The sequence below is a fragment of the Microtus pennsylvanicus genome, chromosome 7 (assembly GCF_037038515.1).
Source record: "Microtus pennsylvanicus isolate mMicPen1 chromosome 7, mMicPen1.hap1, whole genome shotgun sequence".
Lineage (NCBI taxonomy): Eukaryota > Metazoa > Chordata > Mammalia > Rodentia > Cricetidae > Microtus > Microtus pennsylvanicus.
In genome coordinates, this window is record NC_134585.1 from 19,674,302 (window position 1) to 19,698,710 (window position 24,409).

Consider the following 24,409-nt stretch of genomic DNA (forward strand, 5'->3'; position numbering starts at 1 on the left):
CATTTACTAATATCACTCTCATCAGGAAACTTGGTGATATAATTTTGTTAACTATTGAGCAACCTTCAGGACTGCACGTTTCAGAGTGACAGGGAAGGCATTTTGAGGAAGGAAAGGCTATGGACCTTGACAATTAAGTTCTGGTTTTGTTGCCAACCATTTAGCAGCAAGAGAAACTCACTCTGTCTTACATACTGGGAACAAGTAATGGTCTTTCTGACACCAAAGGATGGAGAGATCCTGCAGACACACTAAGTCAGTTGTTTTTGTTAACCTCAGTGACCTTGAGCCTCAAATTTAGTTTTACAGATGATTATATTAAACACTTCACCAGTGCACATCAATAAATATACAAATGCACTTTTCTATATTATATATAAAAACCTCTTTAAAAAGAAAAAATTAATTTTCTTTTCAGCTAAAGGCTACTAATACATAAAATATGCTTTGAAACAACAGAAGGAAATTATCTTATAAATTTCCTGAATCTGGTTTTCAAGATGAAATGAAAGGAAAGAACTTCTGATAGATGCAGTCTACATCATTAAAAATGTACACAGTATGCTATTTCATGAAATATTTTACTATAATTCTCTTATGAGGAAACATAATTGCTGGATTTCTCAGTAGATAGAGGTCTAGCCCAGAGCCACCTTCCAACAGTAGTAGAACATAATGGTGTGTGTTAGCTAGAGGGGTGTTGAAATATAGTTCTCTTCTGTACTCCAGCTTTTCAGGAAGTGTTTATGACTGACTACTCAGAAGCCTGTATGAGGCTGTTATAAAAGGATGGCAATGATGATCTTTGAGTTTGAAATCCAGACTTCTGTCACTCACAATGTTTTGCTGAAGTTTTGTTGAAATCAAGTTCAGGGGAAATCTTTCAACAGATGTGTTTCATTGATGGCCCTTGTAAGTAATTAAATACATAAAAGTCATGATCTCTTGTTCAACAGCTCACTGAGGAACCTTTTAAAAGGCTGACCTGAGCTTTCTGGAAGTGGTTAATGTCTAACTCTGGACAGTAATGAATGGCTTTCTTAATCTCTCCTCTGCCCTGGCCTTTGGCAGAGCCCACTGCTTCTGTTTTTCTGAATAGAGATGACATCTTATTAATTATATTTTGCTACATCACAATGTGATTTTTCTAATAAATGTAAATTTAAATGCTAGAGAAGGACTTGGTAATCAAATATGTAGAGAATTCCCTAGAGAGAGAGAAACACATAAATGAACTCAGGTGCCTGCCTTTAAGAATGAACCAGCCTATCAAGAGAAAGTTGCTTGTAAATGGGTGTTATTGCCATGGATAAAGGGATAGAGACCTCCACTAAATACAAACACATTCGGGGACAGAGTAATTAACTGTCACTGAAAGGGAGTTCAGAGTACTTTAGCAAGGGTGGTAACCTTTGAGTCAGTGTTAAAAGGTGAATATAGATGACAGTAGACAAGAGATAGCATTCCAACTGCTAGAACAGAATTAGACAAATCATAGTAGCCAACAAGATGTGGTGTCCTGTGCTTGAATTCCCAGCATCTGGGAAGTGGAGACAGAACTGTGAGTTCAAGGGCAGCATGGAATAAATGAGTCTTTTCAGTTCATTAACTTTTAAAAGTTGTGGTTTTCAAAAATCATCAGGTTTTATTAGTAATTTATTTTTAACATAGTATGTGATACACAGTGTTTGAAGAGATAATGCAAAGAAATGAATAGGGATCTCTATTAGTCTTGTGCCTATGGCAGGAAAATCATTTCTGGAGGGTTTGCAGAGAGCATATGGCTGTCTGGACTATGGTTACGTAGAGACATACCTTTCAAAAGTCATATTGCATTGAACTGAAAGAAATTACTGTTGCTGGAACAAATAAAAGGATTTCTAGAAGCTGAGACTACAAGCAGTTTCTTGAAAGATGAATATAATTTGACATGTCAAAAAGAGGTAGAGATATTCTAAAATGAGAGGAAGGACATGGGCCAGACCTAAAGATGGAAACAGCATTAGTGCATCCAAATGACTGGGAAGGTAAGATCAAGAGAGATCATGCAGGGTGTGTCTCTGGTAATAAGTCATGGAAAATACATTGAGTAAATCTGAGCAAAATGAATTAAACAAAGCAGACCAACGGTATGAGGAAATGGAGGCAAAAGTGACATGGTCAGGGACAGTGGTTTAAGAACAACAAAGGAGAAGACACCAAGAAGCTCCACCCGTCTCTGCGGTGAAAATTATATTGCTTCACTCTACTGAGCAGAGGAAATTTCTTTCAGACACACCTAGAGTGTAGAATATTAATTTTCAAATGCTGCAGAGAGCCAAGACCCTTGGACCAAATCCTTTGGCATTTTTGTGTAATTGCTTATTGGGATTGTTGGGCAAAAAATACAACATACAGAATGCAGACTCTTTGAGTCTAGCCTACAAATACAGTCCATTCTATTAAATTAATAGTCAGTTTAATCAATTATATCTGCGATTTAAATTGGTATGGAGAAGAAACACAATAGAATTTCTCACAAGTGGCCTCAAATAGCCTTTTCAGTGTCTCAGTTGCTTTTAGGTATGCATATAACAGTCTAATTCCCCAGGGCTCTAAGAAGAAAGGGCTCCCAGGCAAGCATTTTTCTTCTCCCCTTCTTTTATTTTTGTTTTAATTTTTATGGAGTCTCATGGGCAAGGGTTAGAAGTTACTGTAGGCTTCTAACCCTATTGGTCTCCAGCCTCCACCTTCCAGCTGTTGAGATTACAGGTGTTCACCAGCATGCCTTGTTTACATGGTGCTGAGACTAAACCCAGGGATTTGCACTTGATAGGCACAGACTCTACCCTCGGGGGCTATATCTGCAGTCTGGGACTCATCAGTCACTGAATAAATGAACTATTATTTCCAATAAATACCAGTTTCCAACATCATGGGCAATCAGGATGTCTCATTCAGGGTCATTTATGTGTCTTCTCTGTGTTTATCTCTATTTCTGGCTGACAGTGAAACTAGGTAGTGTTTGATGGTCTGCAACAACAGATGCTTTTGGACCTGCTGATTCCTGACTTTGATACCGCCAATAGCCACAGGAAAATATACTCTCCCAGTTCACTCCTGCAGTTGGCCTCTCCCTAAAATCGTAGGGAAGAACTAAAGTTGGTATTAAGAGTATAACTTCTAGCCTCTATGCTGCAGTCTTTCAGGTCAGTAATAAAAAATAAAAACAAATAAAACAAAACAAATCCAGGCCAGAAGTGGTAGCTCATGTCTTTAATCCCAGCAATCAGAAGGCAGAGGCAGGAGGATCTCTGTGAGTTCAAAGCCAGCCTGGTCTACACATCAAGCTCTCTGGCAGCCAGAACTACATGAAGAGACCCTGTCTCAAACAGCAACAACAAACTAATCCCATGCACTCCCAACAGGTGAAGGGGTTCCCAACAGGTGAAGGGAGTCAGTGTTTGGGTAGAAATGGGGAAGTATAAAGAATTGCATTGAAGACTAGAATGCTGTGACTCTGTCGGCAAAGTAGTTCTTCATTAGGACTGCACTTCACTTAGAGCTAGCAGGTGGGGGTAATGCAAATTTCTCAATTGCAGCAGGGAAACCACATATCCTAATGAGAAGAAGAATTTAGAGGGTCAGAAAATCTGTTAATAAGTCACAAAGTATGATCAAAAACAGGACATCATGTTCCATGAACTCTCTTGGTGACTGGGACAAGACAGCATAGGCGTCATCATTCATGAAGATACTTAAGGCAAATTTCCTAAACACTAGGGGATCTGGGGAATAAAAAAACAGTTCACAGGGGATCTCCATTAAGTTATTTTGAGATAGCCGGGCTAAACCCTGAGAACTAACTAAAAGAAAAATAAAACAAAAAGAAAAATAGGCCCCATTAATATTCTTTTGCTAAAATGTGAGCGACTAAGTCTTCACAACACAAAACATGACATTTCCAATTATGTAATTTGATAAGTGTTTTAAAGATAAGCCCAAGATATGACCCAAGGATGAACAATGATGAACATTTCTCTATCAGTCAACTGTGGAGGACAGAGGAGTTGGAAATATTTTTCACAGACAATCTCTCCATGGGAGAGAGAAAGCACACAGTCTTCAGCTTTGGTTCCAATCAAACTGATCTAATTAGGCTTTTCATTTAATTCATTGCTCTGAATTCCCTTTTGTGAGGCCTGCTTTTGATAAATTTAAAGGAAGGCTCTTTGAAGAAAAGTTTAAATGGGACTTATTTTTGCAAAGAAGACAACAGAAGCATACTTCAAGGATACACCTAAAGCTTGTCTGAAAGAGCAAAATGACTAATTAGGAACCATAAATTGTGTATTTAATAATAAGAGTCACTTTTGACAGAATATCCCAGAAATAGTCTATACATCTCACATTTGGGATGTAAGACATAATTTGAAAGAGATATTTTCATTAACGTTATCTTAGAAATAAATAGAGGAAAGGGTTTGGGGTTTTGTCAGCTGCTTTGACTGTGAAATTTTTGCCCTGTTGGTTGGCTATTTGGTACAGTCATTAATAATCAGAGATGCATCAACAAGAGTGTATTTCAATGTCTGAATAATTTTGCTACTTCTTCTAATGTAGAATGACTGCCAACGGTTTTGAACACTGTAGGAATTCACTCCCACTTCACCCCATGGATCTGGCATATGTGTTCTATGCCTATGGAGTACAAAACTGCAGACTTGGCACCTCATATAGATGTTATGGCCACAGAGTCTGCAGGTGAGGCTCGCCTAATACAGTCATAAAACTGAGATACAAGCAAGGTTCAGCATCCCTGGTTGACTTTAGCTACTCCACCCCACAGGAAATTTTCACATAGATAAATAGAAAATGCTTCATGTATTTTCCCTTATAATTAAAAATGTCATTTTTGGAAGGTAGAAAATAGAACTCATTATTTACTAAGCTCTAGCTTCCACCATCTCCAAAGATAAGAATTTTATCAGATAGTATCTTGGGCCTATAGGAAAGCTTCCCCATCTTACTGTAACTGCCTTTTTCTAATGAACCCGCCAATGTATTCTAAACTTGCCTTGATTTATGACATTGTTTGTTCTACAAAAACTATAAAACTTCATGAAACTGATTTCACATTGGAGCATGGTATTTGGGGTGAGCTAAACCTATGTTCCTGGGCCATGGTTATTCCAAAAGCCGTAGACTTTAAACACTTACTCCCATAACATGGACACAGACAGCAAGTAATTGGTTTGAACCAATAAAAAATCACATGATCCTGGAATAGAACGTGATATTAAATGACTGTAACACAACCAACTCCCAAAGCAAGTACACATATTTCCACACAATGGAAAGAGGAACTGATATGTTCTCAGTTCTTTTTGTTTGTTTTGAAATAGGGTCTCAAACTACAGCACAGGTTGGTCTTGGATTCATGGTAATACTCTGCTCCAGGAGCCATGCCTGCCTAGTTTGAGAACTGGGATTGCAAGAATGTACCACCATAACTGGCTATGTGTTGATTCGTTACACTAATATCTTTGAGGAGTGGGTGTGGAAATATCAGTTTAATGACAAGGACTATAAGAGTGCCATTACCGCTTTTCCTCAGAACATTTCATTATTTTAGAAATATGTTTAAAGAGATAATAAGAAAGTTATCAATGATCGATATATTTCTCTTAAATAACCTCCAGAAAGAGTCTCAAAATTTAAAATGAAAGAAGTGTTTTTCTATTTTTGCTGCTATTGTTTTGTTTCTTTTTTTAAAAAGATTATCCATCAGGGATGGAGAGATGGTTCAACAGTTAAGAGCATTGGCTGTTCTTGCAGAGGACCTAAGTTAGATTCTCAACATTACACTGTCTTCAAAAGGGACTCTTCTGTTTTTTTCTTGGGCAGAGGAGGCGGGGGAGGCACACATACACATGAACAAAACATCTAAACACAAAAAATAAAAAAAAAATTAAAGTTTTGCCCATTCCTCTCTTTTCACAAATAATATGAAAACATTTCAAAGTTAACATGCCCTACATATCTCTTAAGAAAGGATGATTTATTATGAATCTGCAGGATTCTCAGAAACACCATCACTCTATTGTCAAGAGGCAATTGAATATATATGTACACACACACTCACACACACACACATTTACACAAAAGGGGTTCACAGGAAGGAGCTCTGCCATAATGATTTATCAAAATTGTTGACTGCCATCCTTGCTCAGAAATCTATGTGGATGCTGACATTTCCATGGGTCTCTTGGAGCAATGTTAACAATAGTATTTGAAAGAAAAAATTATACTGAGTGGCTCAAAGCGTTCTCTGCCCAATTTTAGAAAATAGTAACTTGAGTACTGCAGCCAACACAGTCATGTATTATACATTCCTTAAACAATGAAAGAAGAATTTGGACAAGAATAGAAAGCTATTTTCCATAGAATTGCAAGGTAAGGGTAGCCAGCATGTCTCTGGATACATAAGAAAAACCCGCTATGGTTAAATAATAAGAAACCCAGGGGTACCAATAATATAGCCAAATGAAAGCCTAGAAACGATTGCATGCTTAACCCCATGCTGGCCTAATTATAACTCCAAACATCTCTAACATTAATAAACACTCACAAGAGGGTTAGGTCTGGGAGTAATGCATGCATTTAAAAAGACATTATTTTTTCTCAATGAATATATAATTTTTTTTCCACTGGGGTAAGTTTCAAATCGCATAACGACAGGACACCATGCACCAATTAGATGGTATAGTGATGTCTTATGTGTGTAATCAAGAGACACAGACAGAGACCGTTCATCATCCTGTGTGTGGGTATTGGGTTGCTACACAGATTCACACGTGAAGAGCCATGTAGTTGTCCTGGGGGACAGAGACTCACCCGTGCTTGTAAGGACGTGGACATTTCTCATCACGCCTTCGGTGTAAGCACCTGGTTCGTAGCTGTCCATTTCCCCTGTGACGATGTGAGCTACTCTTGCAGCTCGTCCTCTGATGGCACCTGCAGCTCTGTCTAAGTTATCAGCATCCTGGTCCCTCAAGGCGATAATGCATTTGTTGACATCCTCCAGAATATGGCTTTCTGTAAACAAACAGAGCAGGTTACTTGTATGTGTGAGTTTTGGTCACACAAATGTAGTAGACTGCAGGATTCTTAACCTTTTACTTCAGACAACTATGTACTGTGGGTACTGAGAAGTAATTATGAGGTTAGGTTACAGAGGTTTTTTAATTCCATTTCTTTACTTATTAATAGTAACAGCTATAAAATGTAAAATTGGTTTTTTAAACACAAAGGTTTAAGGTATACGGGGGATGGCTCTGCTGGTGAAGTTCTGCTGTACCTCAGGAGGGTCTGAGTTGGGCTCATGAAGACCCACTTCATCTCAGGGTATCTGGGCACTACGGCTATATATGCAACCACAGCACTATGGTTGGGGACAGGGACAAGGATTTCTAGGAAGCCAGTCTAGACAAACAAACAAACCAGTGAGATGCACACTCAATGAGAGAATCCCTGCCCCCACCCCCAAATAAGGTGAACAATCATAAAAAGAATGTATCCAATAACATGTTCTGTCCTTCTCATGCTCATGGACAGACAAACACACACACACACACACACACACACACACACACACACACACAGAAGGAGAGAGAACTGTCTACTCTGACAGGGTTAGAATGTCAAAAGACAACAGAGAGTTATTATTAGGATCTGAAAACCATTTGTTCTATTATTAATATTCTCAAAGGAAAGTGAGGTGACAATATGAGGAAATATATGTAAAATCAACAATTAAAAACAGTGATCGTTTTTGGTTCTTGTTTTTGTTTTTGTTGTTGTTGGATTTTTGTTTTTTGAAATAGGATCTCACCCATTCAGACCTGGGTGGCCCTGAATTTTTCGTTCTTCTGATTCAGCTTCCCAAGTTCTGGGATAACAGCCATTCATCAACAGACATATGATATTTATAATAAATTAAAAAGGATTTCATAACTAGTGATTTAGCTTCAAGCTTGATCACATGAACTCCCACGCAAGAAAATTGACATAGAGATGTTTGGAGTTATAATTAGGCCAGCATGGGGTTAAGCATGCAATCGTTTCTAGGCTTTCATTTGGCTATATTATTGGTACCCCTGGGTTTCTTAATATTTAACCATAGCGGGTTTTTCTTATGTATCCAGAGACATGCTGGCTACCCTTACCTTGCAATTCTATGGAAAATAGCTTTCTATTCTTGTCCAAATTCTTCTTTCATTGTTTAAGGAATGTATAATACATGACTGTGTTGGCTGCAGTACTCAAGTTACTATTTTCTAAAATTGGGCAGAGAACGCTTTGAGCCACTCAGTATAATGTGACTGATACACACACACGCAAGCACACACACACACACACACACACACACACACACATATATATATAAGTATATATATATATATATATATATATATATATATATATATATATATTTAATTCCTAAATATAACCATTTTGGTCTGTATAATGCTATTTTATAAGCATGTTTTCAGGGATGAATCATTTAGTGTGGATTAATCAATTTATGTGCTCTTCCTTGGGAAGAGTACTTCTCCCTCTCTCAGCATTCCTTACTGTCCCATAATTTTTTGTACAATGTTGAGGTCTCATGGGCTTTCCCCTGCCGCATGTACTTTGGCATGTCTGTTGTTGACTTTATACATCTCACATTTGGGCCATCCAGTTGGTGAGATGTTATGGGTATACCTCTGATATTACTAGGAGACACAATCTCCCAGAAAACCCCCTGGTCCTCTGCTTCCTACTGTCTTTCTTCCCCCTCCTCTGCAATGCTCCCTGGGAGTTATGTGCAGGGATTAATTTGTAAACGATCCATTGGGACTGAGCTCCCCTCTTTAATCAGCTGTATCAGCTGTGTTTTCCCTCGAAGTTTCATTGATGAGAAGTTAAGGTTATATTTGTCTGAGGTCCTAAGGACAAATACTTACGAGGTATTTGTACTTAGAAGGGACAGATACTTAGAAGGTAGTTACAGATTCTGCTGGTTTAGTTTTCAACTGCAGGTTCGTCTCCTCTCAGGAAGTTGATGATTTAAAAATGCTATTTATCCAGATGGTGGTAGCACAAGCCTTTAATCCCAGCACTCAGAAGGCAGAGGCAGGTGGATTTCTGTGAGTTCAATGCTAGTCTGGTCTACAGAGCAAGTTCCAGGACAGGCACCAAAGCTACGCAGAGAAACCCTGTCTCGAAAAACACAAAAGAAATGCTATTTCAAGGACACAAATAGTGTTGTTACAGACAGAGAACATCTAAAATGTTGTGTTTTGAAAACTGACACTCAGGGAAGCTGATCTGAGACTCCAGAGTAGCTAGCCATTCTTTTAAGACTGGGAAATTGCTGAATTACTGGCAATTCCCATCGATTAGTTATGGCCATCCCAGAATGCAAAGGGTGATTTCTGTGATGCTGGAAAAGAACCAGACCTGGGCTAAATGGAACCGATCTGTCACCCAGAAGCACTCTCTCCCCTGCCGGCGTCTCAGGCTAACTCTACCTTCCATCACTGAAGCAAGCGAACACAATGAGATTTCAAAAAGGCATTTACAGAAATGCCCATATTATTTTTTTTTACTTATTTCGTTTTCTCTAATAAAAGTCACAACGTAAAGGTCAACTTCACTGCTTCAAGTAATGTAGAAAAAAAAAGAAGTACAATGAAAATAAGTTTGTCATTATTTGGTCTCCAAAATACAATCTTATAAATCAACAGTCCATAGAGTAGATTGAAACCGTAAGCATATTTTATCTGCAAATATGAGACTTTTGCTGAAAAGTAAGCTTTATTTCTCATGAGTTAATCTGGACTTTGACTGTAACAATGAGAAAGGCAGAAGGAAAATGAACTTAACTTTGACCAGAAACTGAGAAAGAGCACAGCACCAATAGTGCCCCACCCAACAGGAGTCTGTGACAAAATAATAATTTTAATAATGATAATAATATGCAATTATTATTATTATATGATAATGACGATAATAATAATAATGAGGAGGAGGACAAAAGCAAGAAAAAATTGAAATTGCTGCGTTTTGGCTTCTGTTTTCAAGAGCAACATAAAATGGCATTACTAAATTGGGAAGATCAAGGTGAGCTCAGTTTACCTGGTATGTATGAGTCTCAAGAGCGAAGCTGAGTTTAATTATGAGTAAGTGATATTCATCTCATAGACCTGGAACTGCATCTGTTTATTTTAAAACATTCGAAGGACAGAGAAGTGTTCCAGGAACAATAACCAAAATACAGCAAGTTTTTCCCCTTTCCACAAAAATGCAATAAAATAAAAAGTAAATGAATGCAATTGTGTAAGATAACTGTTGTTTCTATTTAATGATAGCAAAATTTCTTTTTAGCAAGAATTCAATCTCAGTGATTAATGGCTCTCAAAGACTTATGCATGTACTACTTTGATAGTAATGTACATATATACAGGTCTTCCAGTTTCTAATTTTCTTCCTGTTGCTGGGATAAAACAAGTTTACCAAAAGCAATTTAGAGAAAGAAAGGGTTTATAGTAAGTTGGGCTTCTAAAAATGAAAATTTTCTTTTCTGGCAAAGGACTGTTAAGGAACAAAGAAAGGAAAAATATATTTCCAAGACTTCTGTTAGAGGAAAGACTAGTATCACAGTTTTACAAATGATTCTTTGTTTAGAAATTGTGTTTTATGTGTATGAGTGTTTTGTGTGGGAGTATAGATTGCACCTCATTCCTGCAGTTGACAATGGCAGCCACAAGAGGGCACCAAATCATCTGGAACAAACATTAAAGTCTTCTGTGCTCTGTCACGTGGGTGCTGGGAATGGAACTCTAGTCCCCTGGAAGAGCAGGAGGTGTTCTTAACCACACTGAGCCATGTCTGTAGCCTACAAATAATTCTTAACATTCAGTAATAATCAACAAAAAACTAACCAAATGACAAGCAAAAGAACTGAGCGGACATTTAATCTGAGACTATAAACATGCCTCAAATAAGTAAATGCAAATATTCTCAACCCACACAAGTATCTTTAAAGTTTCAATAAAGTTTTAGTATTCAATTTTAACTCTAAATAGAGGTTTATCCATCTGCAACCATACCATAGACATTAAAGTCTCATGGAATTTGGCAATATGATAATTTTATAGTCATCTTGTTTGGATATTCTAAACATGTAAAGGAAATAGCATGTTCAGACTATTTTTGAAATTTTACATAAAAATTACAAGCCATCATTATACTATTACAATGTGTAATTGTAAATTGTGTAAGCTCTTATGCTAAATTAATTGGGCATGAAATATAATTTGTACTTGCTTAGGAGGTTAACTTTTATTTCAGAGCTCACAATGATAAAATTCTCCTAACATGAACATGTTGGATCTATATGGAACCATTACAGAAGAGGGAACCTGAAGCCACATTCTAGAAATGTCACTAGGATTAGAAAATAACGACAGAAAAATAAAATAACCAATGAAGATTAACACTCCTACTTCTGAGCTTTTGGGGAGAAAGATCACAAAACTGTGTTCCTGCACTTGCTGCTACCCCTGCAACACCAAGAGAGAGAAATAGTCAAGCCGACCTTAGCCATTCTCAATCCGTGCTGATTTCATGTTAATTGTCTCATCGCTTCCTCTCCTGTAGACCCAGAACCTATTAACATCTAATAACAAAACACTGAGTGCAAAAACAAACAAGCAAACAGTAGCTGTGAGGATTTTACCAGCTGGAACATCAGGACTGCCAGCAGGAACAGACAGTAGTGAGCGGTGTTCTAGCATTCTGCTGCATTTTCCAAAAATAAAAATAAAAACAGAGCGATGCCATTCAGTGTTTGGGACAGGATAAAGATATTGAACACGTCTTCAGTTCTTGGATACTCTTGGGGGAAATTATATTCATTTGGGTGTTATTTCTTGATTCAAAATACAGAATAGCTTTAGGACCCTAGTAAGACTTTTTAGCACAGTTATGTAAATTTGGAAATTATTTTAAATGACATCCTAGAAATTGATGGCAGAGAACAAACCCTAAGAAAGAGGGGGAAAAAACTGAAAATGTGATAAGAAATGACCTGCCTAATAACTGGTATTATTTTTATTTTCCCCAAGAATATTAAATATACCGATCAATTCCATTGACTAATGTCTAAAACAGCTTCTCTCCACATGAGAGGGGTTATAGATATGTGCCAGCCTGCTTGGCCTCTCTACATATTCATCGTCAATATATTACACAGTTACATACAGTTTTCGCAAATTTACATGACTACTGCCAGGGATAAGGAACTGGGTTATAGTGAGACTGTAAAGGGACATTCATGTGACATCTGAACTTTCATTACACGTATTTGTCTGGACCTAGAAATGTAGTTCAGTGATAGAATACTAGGCTCACATGGCCAGGCTTGGGTTCCATACCCAGCACTGATAACCCAGAATTTTGCTGTAATGCAAATTTATACACATTGATTTGTAGATAGTTTATTTATGGTTTTCATGTTGCCTGCTTCCTTGCTGACTTTAAGTATTTTTTAATAATTTTTCACAATGTGCAATATATAATTCATGGCATCATATACAGATATTTTATTTCAATTTAGAAAAGGCCTAAGGAAAAAGAGGCATAAACGTGTAAAATGACTCATTTTATTACTATAAAGTTAATTTAATTTTATTATTTCTGAAATCTATGATTAAGAATACTTTCTGTTGTTGCTTTCAGAACTTTTAAAGAGACTGCTGACGTGAATAGCAGCCACACACACAACTGTAGTGATTTCCTAGGCCCAGGATACGCTGGCCATGGCCCTACAATCAAGAGGCTTGGTCAAGACACATTCTACAGATGTCCCCATAGGCAGTTCTACATCTCTGGAGTCTAATGTACTCAAATGCAGCCATGTCATAAAACTAGGAACAAAAGCAACTAGGGATCAAGACCTGCAGCTAGGAGCTGGAGAGATTGCTCGGTGGTGTGTAGCACATTCTGCTTTTGCAGAGGACCTCGTTTGGTCCACGGCAGCTACACCAGGAAGCTCATGACCATGGATAACTCCAGCTCCTGGGAATCCGAAGCCTTCTTTGTCTCTGTGGGAAACTGAACGCATGTGCACATACTTCCCCCTCACCACAATACACACTCATTTAAAAACAAAGAAGCAAACAAAACCCCGCTGTTCGAATGAGGGGTAAGCAACTAAAATGTTATTAAAGTTGTAAAACAAACTTTGTGTGTGCTGTGTGTGTGTGAGTGCGTGTGTGTGTGTGTGTGTGTTTTCAGACAAAACAGCATGCTAAGAAATCTGTATCTTTATTCAAGGTCTTTTCATTTCCCCCCCTTTTAAAATGCAGAAAGCACAGTTAACCTTTGCAGCTTATGCTCCTTTTACTTGCAAAACTCCACTGTCAGACCGTCTAATCAAACCAACTCCAACAAATGCAGCCTTATTACCCCAGCAGCCTTGCCTGGGAGGCCATTGCTCGCACTGAGACATCTCTGCATGAAAACCAGATTCGCAACATCTGGTCTGATTCCCTTTTCCTTTAATTTTCATTTTGTTGCCATTTCCATTTTATTTCCTTTCCCAATCATGTTTGTTGAACTGCAAATCGCTAATTTTCAATGGCCTCTGTGGTCTTTATCACACTGTCTGTGTTTAGGGTTAGTAGTCTACCCTGTTGCTTCTGGTTAGATACGAAATAGCAATTTATATGACTACAATTACCCTGGCTTTCTACATGCAATTGAGAATGTTAGCAAAACACATCTATCTATCTATCTTTCTTTCTTTCTTGCTTTCTTTCTTTCCCTGATATCTGATACAGTGCGTTCAACACTTATGTTCTATGTGCTGGACATTAGTCGCATCCTAACGACACTGCTATTGCACATCCATAAGTGACTCAGGTGGGTTATAATTTCATTTATCCAGTCATTAATTTTGATGATTTACATATCAACTAAAAATCTGAGAACATATGAAGCTAATTTTGAGGAAATGTTTCCAATTATGTCTATCCTCCTGATTTCCAACACAGGACTAGCCCTCCCCCCATTTGGAGAAACAGCAATGAGAAAGAGAGAAGGAATCCTAACCCAGTGGGTAACGAGGCGATGATGGAGGGTATTTACCCTCCTGATTGTTTTTGAAGCTCTCTGGTTCATCATCACAAAGAATGAAAATGTTGTAGAAAATATTGTGTGATTTTATGTAGGTTGAGAGGATATTTCATGTCCAATATTTAGGCAATGTACTCCCTTCAAAAGCTATTCAGCTGTCAGAACTTTCAACACTATGGGAAAATTTTTCAAAATTTATGTGACGTTTGAGTGTCAAATTTTTTAGTTTTCGACATGAAATTTTATGATGAAAAGGCTCTTGTACCTATTATTGTAAGCTAATCTTGATAACCGGTATGCACAAAGCATCGTGTGTGCCGTGCACACTGTTATCTCCCGCATTGTGTCTAGGGAACACAATGAAACAATCACTCTTAATGCTCCCCCTCTTCTCAAAGAGACAAACAGTAACCCAGATGCCTATTCCAAGTTCAAATGCTGGTATTCAATAAACGAGAGCGCTGAGCCTAGGGCAACTTACTCAGGTTTGTTCCAAGGCTTTTCTGTGCTGCTGCTGTATTATAAGGATGTCAGTATAAATTACAATACAGATACATTTTTCATGGCTACCAGGAAAATAATCAGAGATCATTGTTTCAATGTCTTGCTTTCTTACGTTTCAAATTGGTTTCTGAGAAAGTTTCTCCTCCTTCTAAGAACATTACAGATCTAGAACTCATTAAGTCGGCTCTGTCTTATTAAACAACTGTGAATTTTCTCTTTAGAAGGTCCCTCTGATAGTAATAAGAGCTTCCCATCTGATTTTCCAAGAACATCAAACACCAGTGAATAGATTTATGCGATAATGGGAAACACTCAATTACTCTAACAGAAAGCTTTATTTAGGGACAGTGTTCTAAGTATCCTGGGGACTGAAACAACCATACTTAAAAGAACAAAAGCAAGGGTAGAAGATTTGAGTCAATTCATCATTTTTATTATGTACTCTCGACTTTACCCCAAACGCGTTTAAACATCATATTTCAGTGGCATTTATGGTGACTTTGCCACTCCACTTTATAGCAGCCTGTGCATTTATCAAGTGGCTGACCAGCCTCTATGCAGTATTACCCATCACCCTTCCCGGTGATTATGAGAACAATTCAAGAAGGGCTGTGGAACCTGCTGCCATATACATTACTCGGAATACTGCGCATTTCTTTTTCCTCTTACCTCTTTAGAGAGCTGCAGCTGTAATACAGGCTCATATCCATTTGAAGCTAAGAGAGCACCCCAGCAATTCTCAGGTATTGACGTGTTTACATGCACTAGTCACCCAGACACTCGCTCTAACAGTTTCAAATTGCTTTTAAAATCTTTATTTGACAAGCTATATTTTTTCAAATGGTAGCTCCCCCCACCCCCAAATGTAAACTTAGAGTTTGCCCAATCCTAAATGCTCCCTGATCATAGGTGGGTCGTATTCCAGTCATCAAATGAAGGATGATCACTAAGCATTAAAATGATCTTATTGCTATTCAGGGTCAGGTATCCAGGTAGACAGCTATGTTCATCCACATCTCTCCATCGTTATACAAATTTCTAGTGTTGACTTCTTTCCTTCATACTCAAGTTACCAAAAGCTTCCTACCCTGCCTGCATCTGCCCCCCAAATCTTTGCCATTTCTAAATGCTCCTCAGTCTTCCCACTTATTTCTTCAGGAAGACTCTGACACTTTAGTGAAAATGACTTTGCCAATTCAATCTTTGGATTAGGAAATGCAATCTGAAATGTCAGTGACTGATACCCAGATAGCTAATGGGAGCATTAAACATTTTAAAAATAATAGTCTGTAGTAAGGTAGCTGAAAACAAAGGTATAACTCTTAGGCTGGTGTAGAGAGAAAACTTTAATCGGGAAGTTCCTCCTCCAGACCCTATATGAACAGATTAAAACACACAAGCCACGCTTGTTGACTGACCCTTGAGCCCTACATTGAGCTTAACCCCTAAGCCTTATTTCCAGCACCTATAACATAATGCAATGTAATAATACATATATATGCATATAATACATATATAAACTTTTTGATTAAGGGTGCCTAGATACAAAATTATGTACTTTCTGATAGTATTCTATCAGCAAGCTTTAATATTCCACTAAATCTACTTCCATTGATATCTCCTGAGTATTGTGGATGTGCTTTATGTGCCAAATAGTTAGCTATGCCCCAGAAGAATGACTAATGATTGCATCTTCAAATGAGAAACTCAGAGCAATAAGAAGATATCAACTAGAAATTTTTCAGCTTGAGGATTTATCTCACCTTAACTTTGCTCCATATTCTTGGTTCAGCTAGCACGGCTTCTAAATTTCCACCTCGCTTCATCTCATTCTTTCCTATCTAAATTCCTCCACGTAGTTTCTGAACCTGCTTTATTAAAAATGGACTGGGAATGAACCCAGAGTTTTTTGTCTCTTCCATTATTATGGGAAAAGCAGGAGAAAAGATCAGACCACATAATATGTGTGTGTGTCTGTGTGTGCGTGTGTGCGTGTGTGCGTGTGTGCGTGTGTGTATACACAACCAAACCAAACTGATACAGTGCAAGAATGTGAAGTCTATTAGTTTGTGGGATTTAAACTGATAGTCGTTTTGTAAATCCAGACCTCAACAGGTGAAATCTGCCAGCAGGGGGATTGTGAGTCTAAGGGATCCTCATCTTCTGCCTTATTCCCCAAAGAAATACCTAAGTACGGAACAGCAAAGTGCTGAAAAGTGATGATGATCCTGTTAAGGTAATAATATTTGTTTAACGTTCTGAGGAATGAAAAATCTAAATCTAAGAACCTGAACACAAACCTTGATCCCAGGGACTTCTCTTCACCATTTTCTACCAAACAAAGCCTTGTAAAGAGCTCGGACACCTCTGTATTCACCCTTTCAGCTCCCTATGCCTGAGGAGTTCCAAGCACCCTATGCCCTTCCTGCTTTTCTTAATTTTATGCCGTATTTTCCTCTCCCATGCTCCAGGTTGTTTTCCAGTCCTCTGATTAATCTTTACTCAAAACACTCAACAGCAACACCTGCAAATGCATCCATATTTTAAAAGACTGTTAAATGCTCTGGTTATAAAAAGCCTACAGTGGTGTTACTGAACTGATTCTTAACAATTAGCATAGTCAACTTCTGCCTTCAGTTGCATGGTCTCCTCTCAGGAAATTCCAACATACCAAATACATTCAATCCTCACTTGATTAATTGGGCAACCTATCAAATCAAATGTAAATCAGCTTTCCTCTGATATTATCCTCAGATATTAAGCTATCATACCAGCAACTGAAGACTATGTGTCCTCATGTCCTCCAGAATAAGGTCTGATCTTGATGTTCAGTTCTTGAATTTGGGTATTTTAAAGACTGTTAGACTAACCTTCCAACCTGTATCCCTGGCTTTCCACTTTTTATCTACACATTACTTTCCTGTCACTAGGAACTACACAGCACATCAGCTAACCCTTGACTGTGGATGCTGCCTGGCAGGTAGCATAACCTTATGGAAAGAACCATCAAATGGCAAAAATTATAGATATAATGAAAAGAGTAATCGTAGCGATGTATCATGAAATCCAAGGTATGATGGGCAATAGAGATGTGGTCTCATAGGACAAAAAGCCATTTGGCATAGAGGCCTTTAGAATGTGTGTTGAAAAGGATAGGACATTGTGGTAAGAGAATGCTGCCCTCCAGCTGAGGTCTTTAGAGGATGATGCAAATATATCATTGTGTGGCTCTGGGACTGGGTAGCTCCAACAAAACGGAAGAGAAAAGTCATCAGACCCAAAGAGGGGGAAGATGGAGGAGCCAGGCTACGGGGTCCACTGAACAACTGTGAACCACACATAAAGATGGCTGAAAAAGAAGTAGAAATGAAATCGGGGTTCCATTGTTCAATTTGTTCAACATTAGTCCATGTATTTTATTATTCATGGAAAACTATTGGACAAAACTTTTAAAAAAGGCCATTAACAATCTGTTTAGGAAATAGATCTGAGAAGGTTAAAGATATCTACATTTTTTCAATCTATCAATTAGAATTTTAAATACAAAAAGATAGATAAAGTATATTGAGTTTCCAAATTATTTTGTGATTTAGCAAGATATGGCTTTTAAGATGTTCAATAAGGAGACACAGAAAGGAATGAGAAATTTATAATAACAAATAACAATGATATCTGCCATATGCAGCCTCCACAGATAAGTCTTGCTGCTTGCTCTATCTCATGTAGACCCCTTTCCATGAAATAATAACGACCCAAGAAGAAAACCAGTTGATCGTTTTGTTTTCCTAAATTTGTTGCAATTTTTATTGTTGAATCAAAGTATTTTGATATGAAAGTTTGAAATAAAATACCTGGCCTAGTAGTTCAAATATGAAATTTTAAAACCATAAGCCTCATGTAAATGTAATATGGATATCGGGAGAAATCAATTGAGAAACACGTCATGCACATGACCCTCTGGTTCCAGTTCTATGTAGCAGTTAGTGAAGCATCTTCAAATGGAATTTCTACAGATTTCCATCTGGGAAGCCATGCCTTCACAGTGTTAACATTTCACAACTGCTCTTTAGAGGTCAGAAATGCATATATTCTGTATTTTATAGTCTTCGCAGTTCTTATGTAAGGAATGTCTCTTTTTCTTCATAGACTGAGCAGTGGTTTTGTTTCTCAGGTAAGCTACCAACTTCCCAAAATGACATTGATCAAACAATTTCGGTATGTGGGAGCCCCTGAGTTAGAAGGATTTTAGTTTCAAGGCCAGTCTACACTGCAGAAAGGAAAGTCTCAAAATTCAAAAGCAAAAACAAAAAAACAAAAAAAAAACAAAAAATACTTGAGGACAGTTACTAATATTATCTTCACTATTCTAGTAAACAAAAAGGCAATTTTAGGCATGCATTGTTGAATAATTTCTTTCATTTAAGATGTCTATTTTTCTGTGTCTTTCTTAATTTTAGAGTGTGTATGGAGCCCAGATTCCAGTTAATTTCTAAAAAAAAATAACATTAATATTCTTTATTTCTTGTGTTATAAATTTTCTGATACCTTATTGGTGCCTGGTGTTGCTTGCCAGGTCCAGCATCTAAAGAGTTATTGTTTGATTGTTATGGGTTAAATACTTGGATATTTGCCACCACCAAGTAGTATATTTTACTTGAGTCTGTGTTAAGAATGATTATTTTGTTTCATGAAACTTGTTTATTTTATCTAAAGTTTCAAACACATTAAAGTTTCCTTCTTTAACATTTTTAAATTATTCTAAATTGCTTTGGGGATCCTTAGAATTTCCACAGATAAAAACTTAAATGGCATTTTCCTTTTCATTACTTTTAAGTTAACATACTAATAATGGATAGTTTAGATTTAAATACATTTTACATGTTTTGAAATGAATTCTCAGTGAGTTTAACATTTCTATCATTTTAATTTCCCAATGTTCTCTCAGCCTGTCAGGTTAATACAAATATATTGCCTTCCAAATTGTCTATCTTTTTATTACTAATATATAATTTCATCAGAATGAGATAATGTAGTCTATATTAGACTAATTCTTCTAAACTAAATGGGATGTCGTTTTTATATAATAAGTGGCCAGTCTTCACTCAGTCATGTGTGCTTGTTTCCCAAGGGATGAGAATCATCCAATGGAGACGACCCCATCATTAGGGAACCTACATACAGAACAACAACCTGCCTTCTCTTCTCTATTCTTCTACAGGCAGGAACTTTGAGAGTGAGAAAAATAGATATTCGATGCTAACAGGGTTAGTTCAGTGGCTTCTCCATAATGACTGAGATAGATATCAAGGGTGACAGACTACAGACACAAAGGAAAAGCAAACTGAAGAGGCACACTCTTTTCTCACATTCCTACGGTTGAACTTATAGTGCTTACACTGCTTTTTATTTTTTTAATTGCATTTGATTTTAGTAGCAATCTTTCCTGAGCTGTTTATTGTTGGAAAGGCCTTCTTCATCTTCATATTGCCAGAGTCTGAGTCATATGAACAGATAGAGTAAGTATTCAATAAATGTTTGTTAACTGGATAAATGGATTTCATGAATATGTATAATGAGCTCATGTAACACAGAAATATAACAACTTTTGAATTGATGATGAGAAAATTTAATAGGAATCGCTGCTTTTGCAATTACAAACATGAGGATAGCAATAATAAACCATCCCAGGTTATGTCTTAATAGTCGCTGTGGTTCAAAATGAAGGCACTATAATACTTAATACTCTGAATTCTCCCTTATTATTTAAGTGGTTTTGACAAAGGTGTGTCTGACCACACACTGAAATTTAATGGCCTGAAATTCATGTTGATTAGATCTTAACCTTAAATAATTCTAGCAGTGTAAATCCCTAGTGTTATGAATCTTAACATAAATTAATCTATAGAAATGTGGCAAGGATAAGAAAGAGAAGTCCTAAGTGTTCCAAAGGAATCTCATACAAGAAAAATCCTTTAAATCCTCTTTGACTGATTGAAATTCTCTTTTAATATATCCTTAGGTAAATAGTGAATGACACGAATAATTGTATTTCATTTAAATGTAAATTGTTATTTTTAAGAAGGACTTTTCTCCCCCTGAGATAAAAATTTTATTATCCTAAGATCACATCTGTGGATTTAGGAAATAACATGAGGCCAATTCCAAAAATTACAAAATCAACTTCCTCGACACATGTTCCCCTGTGCTGCACTTTAAACTCTCAGCAGTGTGGCTCAGAAAAGCACAGCAGGCAACACACTTCAGAATAATTTCCTGGAATCAGAGCTGCCTGTAGGAAAGAGTCCTTGTATACAATACTGAAGTCTCTGTGTGCACTATGGACATAAGCAACATGCTACATTCTACATGGGTTCCTTGAACACAGACAAGCCTTTTCCAAATGTGCCCTTCAAGGATGAAGTTTTACTTGACCACACCATAGACATCTATAAAAGATAGCATTGTTTTTCACAACGGTATTTTTAAAGCCCAAACACCTAACTTAAGAAGAATATCTGATAACAACTATAACTAGTACTTTGTGTTTATTAAGAAATTACTATATGCTAAGAACTTCATTTATTAAGCATTGGTCTTTCCACTTAGTCCTGTCAAAGTGCCTTCTGGACAGGCCAGTCCCCTCCCCCCCATTTTTAAATAGGAAAACTAAAATATAGGCAGGTGAAATGGTAACAAGTGGTGAAAGTAGCATTGATTCCCTCCAGAAAATTCTGCAGCCATCCCACCTTTAATGCTTTTGAAAGAGAACAGTATTTAGATACCTATGCCACCATTATTAACTTTACCAAGTTCTACTTTCTTAGTTGGAGATTTGTAAAAGTTGATGATACTAAGGGAAGTCCACCATGAGAGAAAGGAAAATTTATTTGGGGGATTAATACTGATTAATACCAGAATTAGTAAATTAATGCCTAGCTTGGTAAATAACTTATTGCAGAAATACTTTAATCATAATAAAGTATATTACTCATCAATCAGTAATTTTAAAATAAGTTTTAGATGTATTTAGCATTTAAATAGAAAAAGCTGGAGATGGAGACATATCTCCATTTCTCTAGGAGGCTGAAACAAAGAAATCTATTCAGTTCAGGAGTTTGGGTCCAGTCTGCAAAATACAGTAGGATGCTATCTCAAAGAAATCCTTAATTAATTAATTTAATAGAAGTTGAAGGTGGAAAAGTGCTTGGATTGCTCCCCACTTTTTAAATAATTAATTTGTTTTTTTTAAATTTTGAGTGTGGCAAGTGTGTTTCTATGTATGAGTGTGTTTATGTATGTCAGTGTATATAGGGTACATATACCCATGTGTATGCATACGGAGGTCAGAAAAAGATACTTGAAGTCTTTCTCGGTTTTGAGAAAGGGCCTCTCACCTAACCTGAAGCTCATCATTTCATCCAGACTGACTGATAAGCAAGGTTTTGGTATCTACCTTTACCCCCAACACAGAGGCCATGCCTGACCTTATATAAATGCTACAGATTTCAGTTCAGATCACCTTACATTCACTGCAATAGTTCTTATCCATGGAGACATTTCTCAGGTTCCTGCTCTCTCAGTTTCTTTGCCAAAAAACATATATCTACAAACTGATATTTACTATCTAGAACATTTAAAGTTAGAAGATATCACAACTATATATTTAATATGATATCTAATATTGAGTATGATATCAAATACCTGATCTTGAAGATTTCAGAGACTGAAAGCAATCAGAATATAACAGCTGACTTGAGGAAATAATTGATGGTAAAATGAGTGAAATGTAGACATGGTCAAAGACCGTAGAGACAAAGGTACTTGTACAGACACAAGGAGGCTCAGAAAACACAATATAAATGTTAAATACATGTGTGGAGTGACGTTCAAACTTATTAGCTATTTAAAAATTATAACAAAAGCAGTAACTGAAGATTAGCATTTTAATCTATAAATCTTTAAAAAGTCATTTTAAGCTCACAGTATCCAGTTGTATCAAAGTGCATGAAAAATTATAAAGTGTTAAATTGTGAGTCAAGGCCAAGGAAGACCTATAACTTTGAGCCAGGAAAGTCTGGGATTGTGGAACAATGGGCTTGTGCCCTGTAAAGATTTGTGACTTGTTTTGGATTAATAAAATACTGATTGATTGGCCAGTAGCTAGGCAGGAAGTATAAGCAGGGAAATCAGAATAGGAGAAGTCTGGGAAGAGGAAAGTTTATTCTGCAGTTGTCATTCAGACACAGAGGAAGCAAGATGAGAATGCTGCACTGACAAAAAGTATCAAGCCACGTAGCTGACACAGACAAGAATTGTGGGTTAATTTAAGATATAAGAGTTAATTAAAAATATACCCAAGCTATTAGCCCAACAGTGTTGCAATTGATAAAGTTTCTGTGTTATTATTAGGGTCTGGGCATTTGGGAAACAAACGAACAATCTCTGCCTACAAAATTCATTTCTTAGAACCCAGGAAAAATCCCATATATTAAGAAATACTTTATTGAAGCAGCATATAAAATAACTGTAAGGAACGTAAAAGTTTGAAAAACAGAATATATGAAGAAAAACAATTTATCTACCTAATAGTTAAGTACAAAATCTTCAAAGTTATTAGAAAACTAAACTGTAACATGAAAAGGTATGTGTTACTAGCATGTATTATATCAACCAATGGTAAATATCTTAGTTCAATGATTATATATTCCTTTAATTTTATGAATTAGTAAAATACAATTAAATATAACAAAATAGTACTATTTGACTTGAATATTAATATTTTATATTAATATGTTCTACGTATTATCTAAGATTAAATCGAAATATTTCTATCTCCTGTCCTTAAAAATATTGTTGCATAAACAAGAGGTATAAATTGACCACTACTCCACAGCAATAAAGAATTTGTGCTTGTGTCTATGCATGCATGTATGTGCATCTGTTTGTGAATATGTGTGTGTACATATGATTGTGTGTGCATACATGAGTGGGTATATGCACATGTGTATATGCATGTATGTATGTGTATTTGTAAGTATGTTTGGGGGCGAGATTAGCTACTACTGCTTAGGAATAAACTCAGAGTCTTATGAATGTTAAGACATCTAAGTTGAACTTCATCTTTAAGCCCCAAGTATTGAAAATCTTAATAAGTAAGGTGTGGCGTACATTTCCTACAGAGTGTCACTCACAATTAACAATGATTATGAAGATTTTTATTTTGACATTCCATTCCCTAGAATATCAGGGATTTCTTATAGCAAATAAAATAATTAGTTTAGCTAATATGACACAAATTAAAAAGAGTAATAGAATATTTTGTACAATGTTTCTGTTGAAAAATAGACCTGAGGTAATGGACTAACATAAAAGATGATCTGGGTAATAAAGTGAAATGTTCAGAGTATGAGAGATTTAAATTATATCATTCGAGGAAATTAAAGAATCCTGAAATGGAAGATTAGACTTTACCTCAACAAAAAGGGAATTCAAGTCAATGTATTATACTATATTATAATGAATCATCAAGGCATACACTGGGCTCGTTTGTAAAAGTGATACACTAAATCATTACATTATGTAAATATAGGTTGGTCAACGTATCATAGAAAATCTGTATTAGAATTCAAGGAGAGGATTAATGTCTTTCCCACTAAGTCGCAAACATCCTTATTTCATTCCTATCAAGTCAGAAGAAAGTATGGCTATCTGTGCTGGTAGTTTTTGTTGATATTGCAAA

At 36.6% G+C, this 24,409-nt stretch overlaps 1 protein-coding gene across 4 annotated transcripts in view; it reads right to left on the minus strand.

The window, feature by feature from the left end:
- Ctnna3 (catenin alpha 3) overlaps positions 1–24,409 on the minus strand; it is a 1,278,003-nt gene that overhangs the window by 310,012 nt on the left and 943,582 nt on the right. For all 4 annotated transcript variants that reach the window (XM_075980084.1, XM_075980083.1, XM_075980082.1 and 1 more), the window contains exon 12: positions 6,877–7,077. In XM_075980084.1, the coding sequence (XP_075836199.1) occupies positions 6,877–7,077 (201 nt within the window). The remainder of the gene's footprint in view (positions 1–6,876; positions 7,078–24,409) is intronic.